The following is a 20,871-nucleotide window of genomic DNA, read 5'->3' on the forward strand; positions in this document are numbered from 1 at the left end:
AGTACATATTTCATAGAATTAAAATAAATGAGGAAACTCTCATGTTGCTTTTACAGCCATTCAAAATTATAGAAAATACATTAGCTCATTTTTTAATGTGCATTTGAAATCTTATTTCTACATAATTGGATATTTAAATAAAAATTGTTAGGTATATTATAATTTGATATGCATAAGGAAATTTCCAAAAAAATTAGACTAACATTGAGTTATTTATAACATCACAATTCTTGTATAATATATATATAATATATTTATACCAAACTGTATATTTTAAGGTAGGTAGGTACATCGGTGTTGATTACAACATAATTTATCACAAGGCGTTTAGGACGCAACCTTACGTACGGAATACATTGCTCATGATATTGACTGATAGTGACGTAAACTCATGGAACTTCTCAACCCATAGAAAAAGAATTAAGGCTCAACCTTAGCATAAATTATGGTTTTTTAAACATCTTATTCTTTACTGACAAAAGTGGTGATACATTAGGTTGGTGATGATGGGGTATCAAACGAAAGGAGCCTGCTTATTGAAACAAAAATTTATAAATTATAAAAACCTACCTAAGTAAAACTTTGATAAAGTATCCGTATCTTTCTGTTTTTTTTTCTCAAAAACTGTGAACAACTTAAACATGACAAACAATTCTCAAAGATAAAATGTTAACTTCATACAAATAATTGCTATAATACTATTGAAAGTAATCACATTATCATTAAATTTGTAGGAGAGGTACCTTAAATTCTATAGTCTTTAATCTATATCCATATTTCAAAATTTAACAGTAGGTACACATTACACTGTTTACAGAATAATAATAATAAACATAATACAATATTATGCTAATGTTTTTTTTCCATTAAGTAACAGGGAACATTTCATATTTTGATCATTAATGTTTTCTTATTTTTCTTGTAAAAAAAAACGTCCTTATTATATTATTGTGTTATTTTATTATATTATTGATCATTATACCATTCAATTTATCTTTTATTTATAAAAAAGTTAAATAAAACACAACACATTTTACAATTTAAACTTAAATGTTAAACATAACAGGAGTAAATAACAAGTATGAAAATATAAATATTTATTAAATAATGAAAGTACAATAAGCTCACTATAAAATTAGTACGTGTTTTAAAAGACAAAATTAAAATTAAAAATAATTATTATATGATGTATATTAATTATTTCTTTGTTTATTATACTTATGCATGGTTATATTATAAGTTAATAAACAATACGAACACTTGATAAAGGAATGTTTGATCTACACAAACAATTTAATTTTTAAAAGCTGACATTTTTAGTCAAGTGTGAATATTCTAGCAGATATATCGCTAACCATCCAGTTGATGCCTTCCAACAAGTTTTCGCCAGTATATGCACTACAATGTATGATTTTCCAATGGTGAGTTTTAATTCGATCTAATTGTAAAACCTAAATTTAAACAAAAGAATAAAATATATTATTACATATTGATTAATTATTTTGAATGTATTAAGTTACAAGTTTTTTGAGTTATATTTCTAAAAATATACCTCTTTTATTTCTTCTGATGATAAAGCACCTGGTAAATCCTGTTTATTCGCAAATATCAATAATGTAGCTCCAGCCAATCTCTAAAAGTAATAAATATATTGTATACAAAAATATAATTCATTCATATTTAAACATAGCTTATCAATGGTGAACTCGAAAAAACATTTTGGTAAAATGTATGAAAAATATCATACAATCTTAAATTTGTAATTATTCAAGAGGTTTGGGTACCAATATTTGTTGTTCTATCTTTCATAGTGAACATTATGTGTAACACAGTAAAAGCTACTAACTTACCTTCCATTAAAATGATTGATGAATTCTTAAAATAAAATAAAATTCAGTATTAAGTCTATTTGAGATTGGTCAGGCCACTTTTTTGAATTTCACTCACTAATTCAAACTTTTTGAAATTTTTATTTATTATTTATAACATAACTGAAATTAAATTGAAAAATTGGTCAAATCAATCTCATGTACACTTCATACTGATTAAAACCTGTTACTATAAGCTTTATCAATTTACTAAATGGGTTCTAAAGGAAGTAAAATTAATTATGAAGGAATACATAGACAACAAATATCAATATCCTAACCACTACATGGTACGTTGTTGTTTTTAAGATTTCTTGATATTTTTGGAGATGCTATCAAAATCCCCTGCCAAGCATGTTCAGTGTTCACCCATATAGCTTATATTTTAAAATACCTCTTCTTCAATTAAACTATGCAATTCCGTAGTACAATCACTTAGTCTTCTTTTATCAGCACTGTCAACAACCCAAATAAGGCCATCAGTACTTTCAAAATAATTACGCCAATATGATCGCAATGACTTTTGACCACCAACATCCCACACATTTAGTTTATAGCTGAAAAAAAATATTACTAATAAAAAAATAATTAAAAGTACATGTATCATTGTTATACCAATTGGAATTTATTATTTAGGGAAAACTATGAAAACTACTTCTCCATAAATCATTAGCAGTGGTGTACTTAGGAATATTGCGCCCTAGGCACACAATGAGGTAGGGTCCCATTTCAATAAAATTTAACAAAATAAACTTCTAATGTACCAGAAGAGTAGGTGACATAGTCAAGAAGTAAAATAATACCATGAATACCTTCTCCCAATAATTTGTCAAATCTTAAAGCTCCAAAAACGAATCTTTCCATAAATTTGTTTATAAACTTATCCTCAACATTTTGAATGGCTATTAGTTGCGTTCTGCTCCAAAAATGTCTCCTCAATTGTGGTCTATATTTTCTAAGAGTACAATGTACTCAGAACATACTATCTTATATATCATACTTATCTTTGGGACACAGGTACACAACTAGTATATAGGCAAAGTTTTACTTTTGCCTTATTTAATCTTGAATATTCTTTAAAAAGGTATATGTTAAATTGTAAAAATTAAAATGTATCATTGGTATTAGATACTTTGAACACCAAGCACCTGTGCCCGTATATGGGGCATGAAGACATGAAGAAATTGCCCCCTACATATACTACTGTCAAAAAATATATTAACATTGCATTCCTCAGAACTTAAGAACTAAAAAATGTAATGTATAATAATAGTTATTTAATTAAATACCTTTTATGATCTAATGTTTTAATGTTAAAACCCAATGTTGGTTCAATTGTATTAGTTGGCTCTCCATTGTATTTTTTTAGTATTGTTGTTTTCCCAGCATTATCCAAACCTCTGATTAAATAAGGATATTAAGAATAAATAAACAATATTTAATTTTTTAAATATTACACTATTTCTAAATTATAATTATTACTAGGTATCTATAAAAAATATTATGATTTATGTATGAACATAAAACCAGTGGACTCTTTACATATTATTAGTTATCTATCCAATAACTAATACGTATATTATAGAAATTGGTAAATTCAGTTTATTCTATAACACTGACATAAATATTTATAGTAGGTAAATAAAAATTATACATAAGTTTAAAAAAAGGATACAAAATTAAGATTCTCATCTCTTTTTCCTTCTGTTTCATTTTCTTCAGAACTGTCATCAACCCCATTTTAAATGAAACTTTGAAATATGTTTGAATGTTTATCTATATACTTAACAACTATACATTATTTTACACATGCACACGTCACTTGTAATAATATTAAGTTATTTTAACCAAAGAATGAGTTTTTTAAAATATTTTATTTAATGGCCTCTTATACGATTGAAAATTTGAAAATAGATTAAAATTAAAGTGATTGTTTTGTGCTGTACTGCTGTAGCCGTAAGTTACTCTCACAGATATAGATAATAAACATGATAATATAAATAATATTATCTATAATACTTATCACGATTAAAGATAGTATATTATGACATCTGCGATGCCGCTAACATTGATTAGGAACGAGGTTTTGACAGCTGCTATAATTGATAAGATCTTGTCAATTTTTGTTTCAAAATCAAAAATGAATCGATCGCGGTGGCTGTGGACCGTGTGAACAGTGTTAAATATGAATTTTAAAACTTTTGAAGGATAAAATTATTGTTCCAAGTGTCGGTTGTATCATATTATATTTCGTTTGTATAGGCCTGTCGGGTTAATAAAAATTATCGAATTTACGTACGTTTTTAAATTGTATGTTTCAAATTATTTGGATTATATTTTTTTGATATGGACCGATTTGAGTATGCTAAGCCTGATCCAGCCGAGACCGTTCTATGGCGTCACAGCAATATCACTTTGTACGATGGCAATTACAAAACTTCGTTTCACCGTGGTAATATCATTTTAACTGCCACTCGTCTTTTCTGGGTGTCTGGCGATGCGTGGTTGTCTTTGCAGCTACGGTACATAGTGTACATTGAATCAACAGTTACTGACACTTTATTTGGTTCAAAAACTAAAACAATTCTTGTTCATTTATTACCATCTGATAATAAAAATCCAGGCCCTGTTTCTTGTGCCAAAGGCGAGTACATCAAACTTGATTTTAAGGACAAAATTCCTGATGGGTTTTTGGATGTATTTCAGAAAACTATTGGAGAAAAACAGTGGTCTGTTAGTAAGATTACCCGTCAAATTAGAACAGGAATCGGAGGGATTGAAAAAAATATTTATGAAAAACAAAAAGCCTCTGATATTAGTATAACAGATGCTTTTAAAGACTTAGACAGACTTATGATTACTGCTAAAGATATGGTATCATTAAGTAAAAACATTTCTGAAAAAATTAAAGAAAAACAAGGGGCTATTAGTGATGATGAAACGGTACGCTTCAAGTCATACCTTTTAGGTCTCGGTGTCGATGACCCAGTTACTAGATCATCATTCACTGATTCAAATGCATATTATACCACACTTTGCAAAGAAATAATCAAAATTATTCAAGTTTCATTAGAAGAAGTTGGTGGTACAATGGCCCTTGCAGATGTTTATTGTCGGGTAAATAGGGCTAGAGGATTAGATCTTTTATCACCTGAGGATTTAATGCATGCGTGTTACATGATGAATACTGATCAATCATCGCCTATAAAACTAAGAAAATTTGATAGCGGAGTGTTAGCTTTACAATCATCTTTATGTGATGAGTCTGTTGTATTGAAAAAAACTGTTGAAGCATTACAAGAATGTGGATCATTAAGTGCACAAGAATTGTCTACATTAATTGGAGTGCCAGTTGTATTAGCTAAGGAGTATTTGTTATCTGCTGAAAAACATGGGAAGTCATGTCGAGATGAAAGTATTGAAGGTCTAAGATTTTATCTTAATAAATTTATTGATGAATACATATAAAATAACAATTTCAAAATGTTGTTGATCAAGAACAGTATATTTTTAATAAAAACTTTTGCAAATATATATTTTTAAAATTAAATGTAATTTGTTTAGAATCAAATATTTATATTCAATATGAACAACCTGATATGTAAAAGAAAAAAATGAGACTGTGTTTGTTAAAATATAAAATTATTAGAGAATAGTTATAGTTAATAAATTATAATGTTAAGTATTTTATTTTATTTTTATTAATCTTATAAGTTATATTACTTGGTATTTTTTTGTCAATAGTATTAACTAATTACTATTAAATTATTTTTAATATTTATAAATTTAGTTACAATTTGAAATGTCATAATAATAAATTTTATTATATTATTGGCTTAGTCACTTAGATAGTAAAAATATTGATTTTTTTCATTAAATTTCAAAACAATTATTTGCTCACAAATTAAAAGCATTTGGTTATTTATGTTATAAATTGAAAATGATTTGATTGATTATGTAATATAAATGGATATTTTTACTTTATACTGATGTATTATATTACTGAAACCTAATACTTATTTATTTGTCACCAACAAGTAATTGATCTATATTATTTTCATAATATAAGTTTTCTGAAATTATATACCTAATATAGTAAGTAACGTGAAACAGTGTTACATTATGTGACAGTATTATACTTTCATACTATGACTGTATTATTTATTAATATTTGTAAAGCCAACTAGTTAATATAGAACATAAGTCTGGAATTATTTTAATAAAACATTACAAATCTAGAACCAAATGGACGAAAAAGTACAACCAAAATGAATTTACTTTATTATTTGTAAGTTTATTATAATATATTTTATTTTCATTGTTAGACTAAAAGTAATGAAGTTCTATACTCGCCAAGCCAATGGTGTAAAAGAATGGATCCAGGCATAGTGGTAAATAAACATATTGAAATAGTTCAACTAAGTAAGTAAGACTAAGCACTAATGAACAAATATAAGAATCAACAGATATATTTATGCAACCTAACTTAAATATTTTTAGTCAGTGAACAAATTAAGAAATCCAGATATTGTAGATTGACAAATATTAGATATGGGTCTGGTGACCAACAGTTATTAGACGTTTACGAAGATGGACTGACTTCTCCGGGTTATACTTTTGTTTACATTCATGGAGGATATTGGCAAGAATTAAACAAAGACATTTCTGCCTACTGTGTAGAACCATTAGTAAATGCAGGGATTCGAGTAGTTATACCTGGTTATGATCTCGCTCCAAAAGGTACATTTTATTATGCTCTCATTTATGTCAGATTGTCAGATATACAAAAAAAAAAAAATAGGCAAAATGGTTACCGCTTTGCTTTACATAGGTGCCTAATGTTGGTATTTTGTCATAGTAATGACACCAGTAAGTCACTATAATGGAAATGTTAAATTTGAAATTTTTAATTTTTAATTCAATGATAAGTCATTGAAAATGAAAAATCTTTCTTAGCGAAGTCAGTCTATATTAATAAGTATATTTTGAGATAATATTAAATTGCTGTTATAGTAATGTATTTTACTTTTAGTAATATGGAAGGTTGAATTAATTTTTCCAAAAATATTGCATTTATTTTATATTTATATCATACTACAGTAGAAATTGTTTATAATGACTTTCAAGGGACCAAAAAAATAGGTCATACTAATCGATAGTCGTTAGTCATTACTATAAATAAAATTTAACACCTAGAACTTACCAATTAATTTTTTCGGGTTCTTTGCTTTAAGTATATAAAACCCTACATGTCACTACAACTGATATCATAAAAAATGTATACTTAATAGTTAATATTATTGTATGTATATTATTTATATTGAAAATTAAAAATCCTATAAGTTGTACAAAAAGAACTAAAATATTTTGAAAATCATGTCTCGTTTATGTGTTTGAATATTCAGTTAAAATTTCAAGTTTCCACAGATACTTGTTTTTCAATTACAAGAAAATAAGAAAATCAATTTTGTGATAAACTGGTTTTTCAAAATTCTTGTTTTTCTATAATTTATTTTTGTGGTTTTTTTCTGTTATTTTGAAAAGCAATAGGCTTTTTTATTTTGACCCTCTCCCCCACCACCTAAAGTATCTGCTAGATCCAATTTGCTACCAAAAGCCTTCCTCAAAGGAAGAAAATTAAAATTTTTTATCATTGGTAATGACTTAAATAAAAAAAAAAAACTCATTATAACATCAATATATTTATTGCCTCAGCCTCACTCAGAATCTAAAAATAAGCTAACTCTTAGGTTCCTAGATAATACGTTTTTTTTTTTTTAGTAACTTTGTTTGACATAGTTGAAGAAATTCATCAATTGCTATCATATTTAAAGAATTCTTTAAAATATAAGTAAGATAATCTAATAATATTGCACTGACTTACGTTTTAAATGATGCACAATTAAAATATTTGAGTACACTTATTGATCTTAACTACTAGTAGGTAGTAATTTAAATTAGGTATAAATTGTTTTATTATTTTTATACAGTTATGTATAGTTAATATTATTTACTAATAAACTTTCATTATTTTTTTCAATTAGAAATATTTGGTTGGGAGGACATTCAGCAGGTGCTCATTTAGCCGCATCTATGATACATCCTGAAGTAAATGAAAACATTGGTGTTAAAGGATTTATACTCATCAGCGGTATATTTGATCTTAAACCATTATTGGAGACTTCTATAAATAAACCACTCAAGTTAAACAAGTATTATAAATATTTTTTTAAATTAAAATGAGTACCTACACATTATATGTAATTTACTGTAGTGAAATAAATAATAATTAGGTAGGTGCCTAATTTCCTATAATTGTATTATCACTCTCGAAATCGAACTAGGAATTATTTAAAAACATTTCCTATATCGTTTTATTGAATATTGGTTATTCATATAATATATATTCTTTGTATAAGTAGAAACCAATTTTATTATACAATATTATTATATAATAATATTTAAAGAGTATATTTGTTTTCAGGAATACTTGTCTAGAACTAAGTCCACTGAATAATTTATATGGACTTGATTTTACACATAAAACGACTCAGAATTGTATAAAAATTCTTGTGGCTTATGGAGAAAGTGATTCACCAGCTTTCCATTTCCAATCAAAACAGTTTGCCAAAGTTAGTTATTTTATTTTACTTTTTGCTATAGTATCATTGACTATGAGCATTACATTTTATTTAAATGCTAAGACCTTAGTAATAAACAAATTAGAATTACCTATACCAACATATATCTTTTTATATAATTTGAAAGTATGTAGGTACTGCTAAAAGTAAAAACGTATATAAGGTTAGAAAATCTTCCAATAATAATTAAAGTAAATATTAAATAACAATGAAATAGTTAAGTATGTGATACTGCAAGTCTACGATCAAGTATATAACATGTATATTTATATGTATTAACCAAAATATAACTTTGACTTTAACCCCACCCCTAGAGGTCTAGTCTTAAAACTTACTTTATGGTTTGGAAACAAATTGTAGGTAGTTGGTACAAGGTACTTACCCATATTGTTAAATAGTATCAAAAACCTACAAACGAGTTCATGTAAAAAAGTAACTAGTCTAAATATAATTTACTCGTCATATTTTATATTTGGTGAACAATAAATAATAATTAATAATCAATGAATAATTTAATGACTTTGTTAAATGCGATTACTGGGGTAACATTTATGCGCCCATGAATATTATATAACAAGAGAAACATTATATTAAATGTGAACTTTTATGAAATAGTTACAGAAGAAAAATATTTTATAATATTTTTATGTGTTAGATATATTATTGCATTATTTTTTAACTCAAGAAGATTCAAAGATTTTTTGTTAGATTATCTGGGAGAAGTATCATTTTTACCCCTCCCTCTGCAATTACGCCACTGATTTATATTTTTTTTTATGTATTATAGTTTCTGGAAAAACTTGGTTTGGATGTAACAGAAAAAAGAATAAATGGAGTAGATCATTTTGACATTGTAGAGAATCTTTCTAATATAGACTATTCTCTTACAAAAACAATTATTAATTTTATTATTAACTAAACTTTTTCATACAGTAAATTATTATTATTATTATTGTTTATTATATATTATGTACCTATTTGTGTATACCTAACTGCTAACATAAATGTAATACTCAATAATCTAAAATAATGTGACTGTATAAGACATAAAGGTGTATCAATAATTTTCAATTTTATATATGACTTATGTATACAATTTATATGATAGTTTAATCAGAAATTCAGAAAAATATATTATATCAAGTAGGTTGGTATAGTTGGTATAAAACTTATGATATTTTAGTTTTCAATTATATGTTTATTAATAATTTTAAATTGTGTTTACTATTTAGCTATTATTTCATTACTTTATCTAAACCTCCAACTCCGCAGATACAGTGTCAAATGGGTATGTAGACTTATGCGTGGCACTCTGTACCTAATGCATTTAATACTTATATATTTATAGACTAAAATATACTGCCATATTATAGTCATTGATTAAATATACAGTAGATATAATAAATTAATGGTATAGTTAACAATAATAAATATAAAAGTAAAAACAATTTAATTGGGGTTGTTTAAGTCGTTAATGTAGTATTACTGTACAAGGTACTTATTTAAAACCACTGCAGTAAAAAAAATATTTTAAATAGGTACTATTGCTATAAATATTATATAGCAGTGTGCACATTTCTATATATTTGCGACACAACAGATGGTCGTCATCACTCCGTGTGTCACTTTTTTCCTGATAATTTTCAAATGTGTTGGAAATTTAGCAGGTCTGTGTTGCTGTAAAAGTTGAACTACATTAAATAATAAAATTGTTTTTTCATAAAATAATTGCTAAAGCATCAAGTTGTAACTGATGTCTGATGCACAACAAAATTAGGATCAACAAAGTGACTCCGCCAAAGAGTCAGACAAACACTAGAATATATTATTACCTATTAAACTCATATAATAGTATACAGTATGCTATTAGGTATACATTTATACTTAATATTATTACAATTATTAATACATTAATTTTTTAAGCAACTAACTGTGATGAACCAACAAAAAATAAAAGTAAAAACACTAGGTAGAAATGAAAAAGTTATTTTATTTAATGTATAAAAAAATAAATAAAAACTTAAAGTTTACAAGATTATCAAATAGTTCAAATATATAGGTGCGTCGTTCAATTAAATTGTACAACAGTACAATTATTAATACTTGCGTCATATTATACTATAACATAAGAAGTGATTAAATAATAGTTAATAATATATTATAATTAGGTATATAAAAAAAAAAAATAATAAGAAAATAAGTGCAATGTGTATATAAGCTGTGATTAAAATTTAGGAGATAATCAAATATTTATTACAACAAATTAATGTAAATTTTAGCCTATAGTATAGGTGTGCTAGTGAATAGTTACGCTGAAACTATTGTGCAAGAGGATCCGGACACAAATTTACGTTTATAATAATTAACCATCGTAGGTACCTACGTTTGTAAATTAAAACACCGGTGAGTTTGTAAAACGTTATGGAGATGAAAGTTAACGCACATTCTATTTATACTAATTATTATAAATATCTGTGTTGGTATAATATTATAATTTATAATCAATTAAAATTAAAATTAAAATGAGTAATAAAAAAATCATATGACTAGGGAACGCCATATTTGCTTATTTTTATATTTCCAGTAATGTGATATGATTACCGGATACTCTGGAGACTTGTGTAAATTCTGAAATATATAAAATAATTAAATTAATCATCGTTGAGGCAAATAATTAGTCAGATAGATATTTCAAATTAAGAATTGCCATTGATTTAATTTTTTTAATTTTCTTAAATTAAATCAACTATTGTCTATTAATTTACTTCGTATTATTTTAATTTATAGATATTAGATACTGATAATAAACTAGATATACTAATCTAATATTTTTATAATAATTAATGTAAGTTTAGCATTTTTATCATTCAACTTCGGTAATTAATAGGTAGTTTTCAGGATTAAGTAATACGGAGTATAAAAAGGAAGACTAAGGCTAGAAACACATAATTTTTCTCTTCCGCTTTGTAAATATTTTAAATCGTAGTCGATAGTTTCTATTTTTACTAATAATTTTTCTAATTATTACTAATTGTTATATTTTTTCCAAATGTTAAAAAAAAAAAAAAAAAAAAAAAAAAAAAAAAAAAAAAAAAAAAAAAAAAAGAAACACATAACGCTGATATCTACCGAACTGTGTGAGTGCAAATTTTAAAACGGTGTTACTGGTCGAACTCAACAGAGCTGTGATTTAGCAAAAATCTCGCCCCCTTTTTCTTCGATAATGCAGATGTTCAAAATTTGATTTTTATAATTTTTAAAAAAGGAGTAATATCTAGTCATTCTAATTTTGAATTAAGTTCCACACATTTTTCAGAAACTGAAGAATTTACAGTAAAAAGGGGGTTATCATTTGAAAAACAAAAGATCGTGTATTTGTGTCAGCACAGGAAGAAGAAAAAATCAAAAGAATTTAAATAATTTGATTATTCTTTTCATTTAATCATGGTCTTTAAGAGCATTTAAAAACTCTAAAAATCAGATTTTAATTACTGCATTATATTATAAAAAAAAAAAAACGGGGGTATGCATGATGATGAAGTACTCTGTGAATAAATTGTCAAATTGATATAGTCCTTTCATTGGAAATTTCTGTATACATCACTAACATAACATGTCTACATGTTTTTTTGTTCTAGCGTCCGTCTTAAATATAACACAAATAAATAAAAATAAAAATATCATTGATAATTTTTTTCCCAACAGGTCATTAGGAGCAATAGGAGCTAGGTATTCGTTATTACTTATTAGCAATAACTTATTCATGTCGATATTATATAGGTACGTATTGGTATTAGTGTATTACCATGGATTTTACAATAGACTATAAATGATTATATATTATAAAATAAATGGTACTACTTTATATGGTATTACAATAATTTATTATAATAGTTAATAATTTGATGATATAATTGGTGATTTTTTTTGTATATTCTTTGAAGAGGTTTTCATATTATATAATGAATGAGTTGGTGTGATTGGTTTTTACTTTGTTCGTCAAACAATCACGAATTTAATTAATATACGCGGCAGTGTACAATGGCATACCTTTAATGGCTTATAGATATAGACAGGGGTCGGCAATTAGTTTTGAAGGTGGTCCGTACGACATGAAAAAAAATGTCGAGATTCAGAAAACCATCTTTTTTGCTTAGCAAATTATTTTGGGTGTATACAAAGAAACAAATAACGAAAAACAAAATTAGTATTGAAGTAAAATATTCTTGGTGGTTAAGTCATTTTTCTTCCACGGACCGGATTCGGACCGCGGGCTGCCTATTGCTGACCCCTGTCTCCTGCATTATTAGTTATAATAATTCTTAGTAAAGCTCTCTGTTTGGCTATTTAATGTCCTTTGTGGCTGTGAAATGTGAAATAAATTATTTCAATACATCATACAAAAGATTATAAAATATAATTTTTACTATTTACTTTAAATATTAAGTACTGTAACCCTTTGATGAGTTTTTTTATGTATTACCGTAACACCCACTCGCACTGAACAATGGTACAACAAGCGAGGATGTCGGGCGGTACTTATACCGGGACACCAGAATATCTACATTTTGTGAAGCACATCAATGAATTTATTTTAAAGAAATAAAATAATGATTTTTCAGTTCATCTAAAGTTATAAATGACGCATATATTTACGTAATAATATGTATCTATAATCTATTACATGGTCCGCATGATCGGGTGCAAAGACGCAAATTCACAGATTGCAGTTTATATTTAATTTTATGTATATTATTTGTGTACTTATACCAAAGTACAAACACTTAATATCCAAATATTATAACCCATGAATTTCCAACGTAAATATACGTAATTTCTCCGTAGGACATACAAACCAAAATACATAAATATAAGTCAATACTATATTAGTATTAAGTCAATAGTATATTCATATAAAAAAATGAAGCATAATATATTAAATATTTTGATGAATTACCCATTCAAGAGGTTAAAAAATAAAATTAAAATGTTTATTTAATGAATTAATTATGACATCATTTTCTCATATTATGGATTATTGAGTTTAAAGAAATCGGGTATATTTATTTTTTTAAATAAGTAGTATGTACCTACCAATCTGGTATAAAGTTCTTTTAATATTTTTTCGGCTGTATGTGTAAATAAGAAAATATATTTATAATAAAAATAAAAAATTAAATTGTATTTTAAATGGTACCTATATGATATTAAACATTGCATTATTCATTTATTACTTTATAATATAATATTAACAAAAGTTTAAATGTTTAATAGTAAATATATACAATCTAATAACATTTGAAGTCACATAATATAAGAAAACGGTCTAATAACAAATTTATCACATTAAACGATTTTGTAATTTTATTATAGTTTTAATAATTTGTATAAATTATCGAATTTTATTTTAGGGATATATTTGATTACACTGGCTTTACTCATGTGTGTAAATCGAGTTCAACTATACTACCTACTATTAGTATTTAATATAATACTATATACCTGAATACCTAATAATTATATTATTTTCAAGAATATGATTTAAAATGGTTTAATAATCTAAACAAACGAATGTATAACAACAAATACATAATAGGTATTATATACATCGGGGGTAAGTTATGCAAATGAAACATATACCTATTAATAAACTTATGTCTTACGTATTGAATTAATTGTCATACCTTGAATAAATTGCATCATTAAGCACGGACTGATTGCATACGGTTTATTTGTTTTTGCAGCTTTACGTAAGTAATCTCGAGTTTTTGCTTCTTCTTGGCGATTTCCATTTCTTGTTCCTTTTTCTTTAATCTGCTAGTCTTAGCCGCCTCGTTGTTCTTTTGACGTTTTATGTAATAGTCCTGCATGCTATTGTTGTTATTGTTGTTGGACGAATTCTTCGACGAGTTCATGGTGATGTAGATGGATAGTGCGTATAATTATAAACGAATTAAAAAAAAAAAAACGTGTAATTATTATCGGCCGGATCCGCGGTGTGAAAATAAAAATGTTGGCAGAAAAGCGTCTGTTGGTGAAATTTTAGTCAGAAGAAAATTGGGCTGGAAACGAATAACCGTCTAGTACCGTACACGACCGATGTCCATGCAACAATAATATATCGTCGGACTGGACTACTGGAGCTACCCCCGATGAGGTACAAGCAGCAGCAGCGCTCAAATAGAAGACCCGTATAATGGTCACGTCGCACAGGAAATAATATATACTTACCGACGTGTGTCTTTTTGTTAAATAACATTATAATATGTTATTGTACTGCAAAATGTTCACTTTAATGAGAAATTAATAGCTTTGCTCGCTTTAACGTCGCCCCACTGCAAACCCACTAGTGGATCCTGTTTACCTATAATGTATTCGCATGTGCCAGCCGTGGGAGATATTATTTGGACAGTTAGCATTTCCGTGTCCCATTTAACGTCAGACCTGTGTAAATGTGTATGTGTAATTGTTAGTATTTGTATGCCGTTGCCCATTAACGATCAAAAAAGGCATTTACAATAATATATGGCATTTAAGAAGGTAGCATAATGTATAGGTAGGTATTGGTAGTTCGGCTACTCTACCTAACAATACGATTTGCACATTACTGTTTGAATTGTAATTTGACGAGACCGGAAGCCCAATAATTCGGAATACTGTTCATCATTAAATAGCTATTTAATAAAAATGCATTATTTAGTTAATAGTTATTCGGAGACATTGTGTCGTTTAAAGCTAATAATAATGAATTATATTGGTATTAGAAGCTACCTATTATATTCTTACTATGCTTGCATCCGTTAAATTGAGATAATTTAATATAACACTATTTAATGTTGTGTTTAATTGTGAGAATATAATATATTATGTTAACTATTTAATAATTACAATTTACAATTATTATTTACTGCGCATTATATTATATTCTTATAGTAATATATATCTGACATCTGCAGACGCTAGACTTTTACGTCGAATGTTTGAGAATTTTAGTACAAATTAAAATGTACTGGTGAGGTTATAACATATATACATATAATTAGATATATTATTTAAATGCAGATAGAAGAATAGAAGAGAAAACAATTGTGTAAAATGAAGAGCTTTTTATACAAAACAGCTTACCTTGTAGGTAGGTACTAAATGTTAAATATTAATACAATTATTAAACATATTTACAACTATTATATTATATACTATTGAAATAAAAATATATGAATACAAAAGCTATAATAATATGTTAGGTACATATTATATGCTTTTATATAGGTATTGCCGTTGCCCGTACTAGATTTTTTCTTTCTATTTTCTTTTTTAAATTCTTATTCAACTCATTTTTGTTCCTACGTCAATCATACATTATAGGTATGTTTTGTAGGTGAGAAATGATAAATTCTTCTTTAGTTAATTTGAACACATATTTATAATATATAAGCATATAAGCTATGGGTAATGGGTATGGCAATCAATTAAACAGGTTGTGGTATAAACGCCGATTTGTAGACAAAAAGTTCAAAAATAATTAGTTTTAACACGGTCACATAAAGCAACGTGTTTTATAATTTATCTGTGATTTTCAACTCGTAAATTTTAAAAATATAGTGGAAATCCATTACATAGCTAGGGTGTTTGGGGATATCAATATGATAACAGTACCTACCTATGTTGCAATTACGCAGTTAATCCATTTAATCTATTATGTGGTTAATCTACCATTTGGATTTTGGGCATTACCACGATATAGATATTAGATAGGTACTAAGTACGAACATAGACCTTATACTACTAGATAAGAACTGCAGTGTATAACAATAATATGTATAGCAATAGCATTACAAGCGGCGTAACAACATCTCGCAGTCGTGATATAGGCTATCTTTGCGAAAAAAAAATAGAATAATCTATACATGTCTATATATCTTACTCTTCTATCCTGTACTACCGTTCGTACGAGTAATCGAATGATCAAAAATCGCCCTCCTCTATGTCGTTACGCTTTCCATAATATATAGCTTTTCATATAATTTTTTTCATGATAAATTACGTGGGAATTTATAAAAAAAATTGAAAAATCGCATGGGAGCAGTGTCGACCGGGCAATAATCGTTGACGTATTTAATATTTTTTAATTATAATTTATAATACGAATAAAGTTATAAGAACACTGAACAACGATACTCGTTTATTGTGATTTTTCATTAATATTGTTATTACAATTTGCATCAATAATTTACTTTTCACAGTCGATCGTCACACTGTGGCCATGGGGTTAATACTCAGTACCTTTTACAAAAGACTTAAGTATACTTGACGTCATAACCTGTATTTTACATTGTAGTATTAGTACCTATAATGCATAGGCTATAGCCTATAGGTAACTGTAATCATTAATCATTATTTACATCATATGTTTGTTCAATTAGTACCTATATTGCAATTTCAATTTTCCAATACCTATCTTCTAAAAATCAGAATGGTAATTATAATTATCGTTATTTAAATTTGTTACCGTATTAACGATATCTAATAATCGTTTGAAGCTGAGTAGCAAATTTGTAATGCAGAGTTGGTGTCGAAGAACTTTGCTTAAAGCACCTTTCAGACAACTTTTGTATTGATTCAAAGCACTTGTGACTGTTTAAAATGTTACAGTGGAAACTGAGTGGTACCAAAGATTATTGATTTTATAAATAATTAAGTAGTTAAATATTTTATAAACTTAGGTATTACTGCATTATACAATCGCTGCATCAATAGTCTGTAATTGTAATCTGTATTCCGTAATTTTGTTTATTGTTAATTTACGGAATCAACTGCATGGTTATTAGTCGGTTCTTACTTTTTACTGTAGGGAGGGTACCTACAGTTGGTTCATAACACATGTATGTTCGGCAAGGATTTGTCACTAAGAACCCGTGGGTCACCCATCCGGGAACTAGTGACACTGTCCGGTGTTAGCTCTCGGAACACGTTTGTGACTGAGCCAAGCATCAAGCCTGTATTCTGTAATAAGCAATATTATTACAGTAGAAAGTTGTAAGTAGTTACGTACCTATAGCATCTACAGTAGTACCACGTACTTTTGATTAGTAGTTTAAACTCTTTTCTATGGTTGTAACCGAATGGGCAATGGCTAATAATTAGTTAATATTTAGTCAGTAACAATATTATCATAGATAATAAACAAATAATCGTATTTTCTGCTTAGTTCTCGTGTCCAAGGAATCTTTAAATGCCTACTTATAAAACCTAAATAATTGAATCATGTTTGCACATCTTTAGTGTCGCGATTTCCGCTTGTTCCATCAATCGTAAGTAAAACGTCGGTGTTTAAAAACGCTTGTATAATAGCCGATTATGTTCATTGAATACAAAAAGAAAAAATATATATCCTGTTTCCTTTTCACGATTCCTGGGTTGTAGTGTTATACAGCGATAATTATACCGGATGCAATAAAATGAGGTATAATATACTAAATCTCTAAATTTTCTTAATGGTTATTAGGTTAGGGTAAATTTTCCAGGATTTGCCATTTAAGGACCTGCAGTGGCTGCAGCACTGGTTGTTGATCTAAAAGATGAAAAAAAAAATGATGCACCTTATATATTCATGGTATATTCATCTTTCAAAGTGTGTAATCATATGAGGAAATTGAAAGGACGCGAATAACGAATATCACTTTAAACCAGTGTAATTTATAGTTATTTTATAATAGGTATATACGTATATCCATGACTTGTGTGGTGAAATTACTTTCACCTACGATTTGGGTAGGCAAGGATGAGGATGAAGGGAAATATTTCCATTTTTCAATTTTTTGTTTCACTGTATGATATTAGTGATAAAGTTGTTTGTAAGTTTGTGACATGTTTTCTTTCATAAATGCAGTTAATATAAAAATTATTTATAAATTATAATATTATCTTGATAGCCAGTTAATATTTAATCTTACAGCATTATTAGTCTTAATTAATTGATAGGTAATTTCAAATTAACAAATGCATTTTTTTTAATAAACATAATTTTACCATTGATAGGTTTTAGGTTATTTTATGGGAAGAAGAAACACTTAATTTTATATAATGATTTTGATTTTTAGCTTGTTCAGCCATTGATAGGTTGCACAAACTTATAACTGTTGTATATGCAATTTGAAAATTATTTAATGTTTTTTATTAAAAAAGTAAAAATTGGTTGACACTGCACTTGCCCCCCCTCCCACTACATGCCATTGTCATAAATCTATAAAAGCAACGTTCTTAGTATTGACGTTTATAATCGAAAACAAGAGAAAATTATATTTTAGACATTCACATTAATACGCATTGCTTAAAAATATAACAAATTGAATTTATTACGATACAAAGATATGTATATAAACGTAGATATTAGATAGGTCATACTTGCTATCATTAATCGAAAAATTAATTATTATTATGGTTGTTTTTATTTGTTATTCGAACATCGATCAGTGGCGGCTTGAGTCTTCATAACTCAAGGAGCAAGTTTATAAACAACCTACCCACCAACTACATTTACTAGGACCAATTTTAGGTTCTTTAGTTAAATTTTTCATTAACTTTTACAATTTATGATATAGATACACTTAATTTTTACTTGAATGATCAATCTTCTTTTATGAATTATAAATAAGCCTGTTAAACTTAAAACATTTTGTTTCCTGATTTTTGGGGCAGGGCCGCAGGAGCAGTCGCTCCTAGTATTCTTATAACAAGTCGCCCCTGGCATCGATTATATTTATTTATTTCTACATTTTATACATTATTTAGATTTAGTTCAATGGTTCATACAACAAAATAGATATGTATTTATACGGATATCGACGAGTATATACATAGGTCACTAGGCCCTAATAGATGAGTAGGTATACAAACATTACAAGTACGCATTATTTTTTATAATATTGTACACTGTACAGCCGCCAGGACTATAACAGACTTTTACCAGTATTATTAAAATTTACTTTTATATTATTGCTATTTTTTTTTTTTAATTCCCGATTTCCCGATGGGCCTGTCCACATAGGCGTAACTAGAGGTCAAACACTAAGGGTGCTAAAATTATGCAGAAAACACAGACTAGTAAGGGCCTCACACCCCTGAACACCTACCCTCAGGGGCGTGCCGAGGAGGTGGTTTTGGGGGTTCAAACCACCCCCAAATTGACTGGCTTATTTTTTTCAACTTCGTGATATTTACAAAATAAAAATAACATTAACATAATATTATGGGGAAATCCGATAATATAATAATTAATATAAAAATAATACAATATTTGACGATCTTTAGTTTTTATTCCCTTTAGTACATTTCTGCGTATTTTATATTCGTGGTACAACGGCAGGTTCTTAACGCTGTTTTTGGGTTTTACGTTAAATTGAATGAAATCAGTTTTCTCGTTGCCATATGGGTCTTATCGATGACATAATAATAATTTTATTACAACGAAAGCAAATCATAAATATTTGTAATCTTTCACATCATTTCTGTAACTGACAATACCGAGTACCGATACAGTATTTTCAATTTAATTGTGTCGTTATGAACAGTAAAATAAACCTACTCTTAATTTGTGTATAATCTTTCATTTAGTTAGTGTTTACAACGATTGGTGATCTGTTGTACTCTTACGTTTTATTATTTTGAAATTTATTTTCATACAGTTATTATTATCTAAAATTCGCCAACATAATTGTACATTAAATTGTGAAGAGATAAACAACGAATTTAAAAAAAAGGTTAGTGACAAATTATTTTATCTGAAAAAAATTAAAATATAAAATGTATAATTATTGTTTTAAAAAAAATTAAGCGTAGAAAAAATAATAAAAAATAATTCGTCAATCATATTTTTATAAATAAAGTTATAGTTACATATTATCAGGGCTCGTAAGTTCAGGCATTTGCATGTTTTTTTTGCTACACAGAGAAATATACTAACTGAGATACAAATCCGTTTCATAACAATAGTAATAATAATATGAAGTTTAATAATGCATGTTTTTGCATGTTTTAGGTGTAAAGGCATATTTGGCATATAATCGTTTTTTTAGAGTTTATAGCCCATTATATTATTTCATAAAAAAATTGTTTAGAAAAATATTTGAAATGTTTCTTGTTTCTTATTTACTTTCCCGTTTACTGAATGATAGTGTTTTGATTTATTTTGATTTTCGTGTGACTACTGACTTTTCTAGTATTTCCCTATTTGGATTTTATGCGTTTTACTTAGTACCGCGGAAACAATTCCGTCGTCGAAACGATACCTGTGCAAGCATGTACAGGTGTCAGGTATGTAGTGTTCTTGCACACGCCAGTCGCCGATGAGTTGTTTAACTGTA

The 20,871-nt window shown here is 27.3% G+C and overlaps 3 protein-coding genes across 4 annotated transcripts; 2 read left to right on the plus strand and 1 right to left on the minus strand.

Annotated features, from left to right (window-relative positions):
* Nucleotides 1–1,040: 1,040 nt before the first annotated feature.
* Nucleotides 1,041–3,835, minus strand: LOC111026626 (ADP-ribosylation factor-like protein 2). Its single transcript, XM_022304742.1, has 5 exons — nt 3,544–3,835; nt 3,158–3,268; nt 2,263–2,425; nt 1,553–1,633; nt 1,041–1,451 (listed from the first exon to the last, which is right to left on the minus strand). Exons 1-5 carry the CDS (start codon nt 3,606–3,608, stop codon nt 1,317–1,319), a joined length of 555 nt encoding a protein of 184 aa, XP_022160434.1. The 5' UTR covers nt 3,609–3,835; the 3' UTR covers nt 1,041–1,316.
* A 152-nt stretch (nt 3,836–3,987) lies between these two features.
* Nucleotides 3,988–5,400, plus strand: LOC111026625 (vacuolar protein-sorting-associated protein 36). Its single transcript, XM_022304741.1, has one exon. It carries the CDS (start codon nt 4,215–4,217, stop codon nt 5,334–5,336), a length of 1,122 nt encoding a protein of 373 aa, XP_022160433.1. The 5' UTR covers nt 3,988–4,214; the 3' UTR covers nt 5,337–5,400.
* A 509-nt stretch (nt 5,401–5,909) lies between these two features.
* On the plus strand, nt 5,910–9,666 carry LOC111026639 (kynurenine formamidase). Of its 2 annotated transcripts, none has more exons than XM_022304764.1 (7): nt 5,910–6,125; nt 6,194–6,290; nt 6,369–6,608; nt 7,650–7,719; nt 7,913–8,071; nt 8,353–8,500; nt 9,297–9,666. In XM_022304764.1, the coding sequence occupies exons 1-7, from the start codon at nt 6,114–6,116 to the stop codon at nt 9,426–9,428; spliced, it is 858 nt and encodes a 285-aa protein (XP_022160456.1). In that variant the 5' UTR covers nt 5,910–6,113; the 3' UTR covers nt 9,429–9,666. The 2 variants fall into 2 exon arrangements, with proteins under 2 accessions (XP_022160456.1, XP_022160455.1); XM_022304763.1 differs by having other exon boundaries at nt 5,915–6,125; nt 7,913–8,080; nt 9,297–9,663.
* The last annotated feature ends 11,205 nt before the right edge of the window (nt 9,667–20,871 follow it).

This window comes from Myzus persicae, unplaced genomic scaffold (assembly GCF_001856785.1).
Source record: "Myzus persicae strain clone G006 unplaced genomic scaffold, MPER_G0061.0, whole genome shotgun sequence".
Taxonomy (NCBI): Eukaryota; Metazoa; Arthropoda; class Insecta; order Hemiptera; family Aphididae; genus Myzus; species Myzus persicae.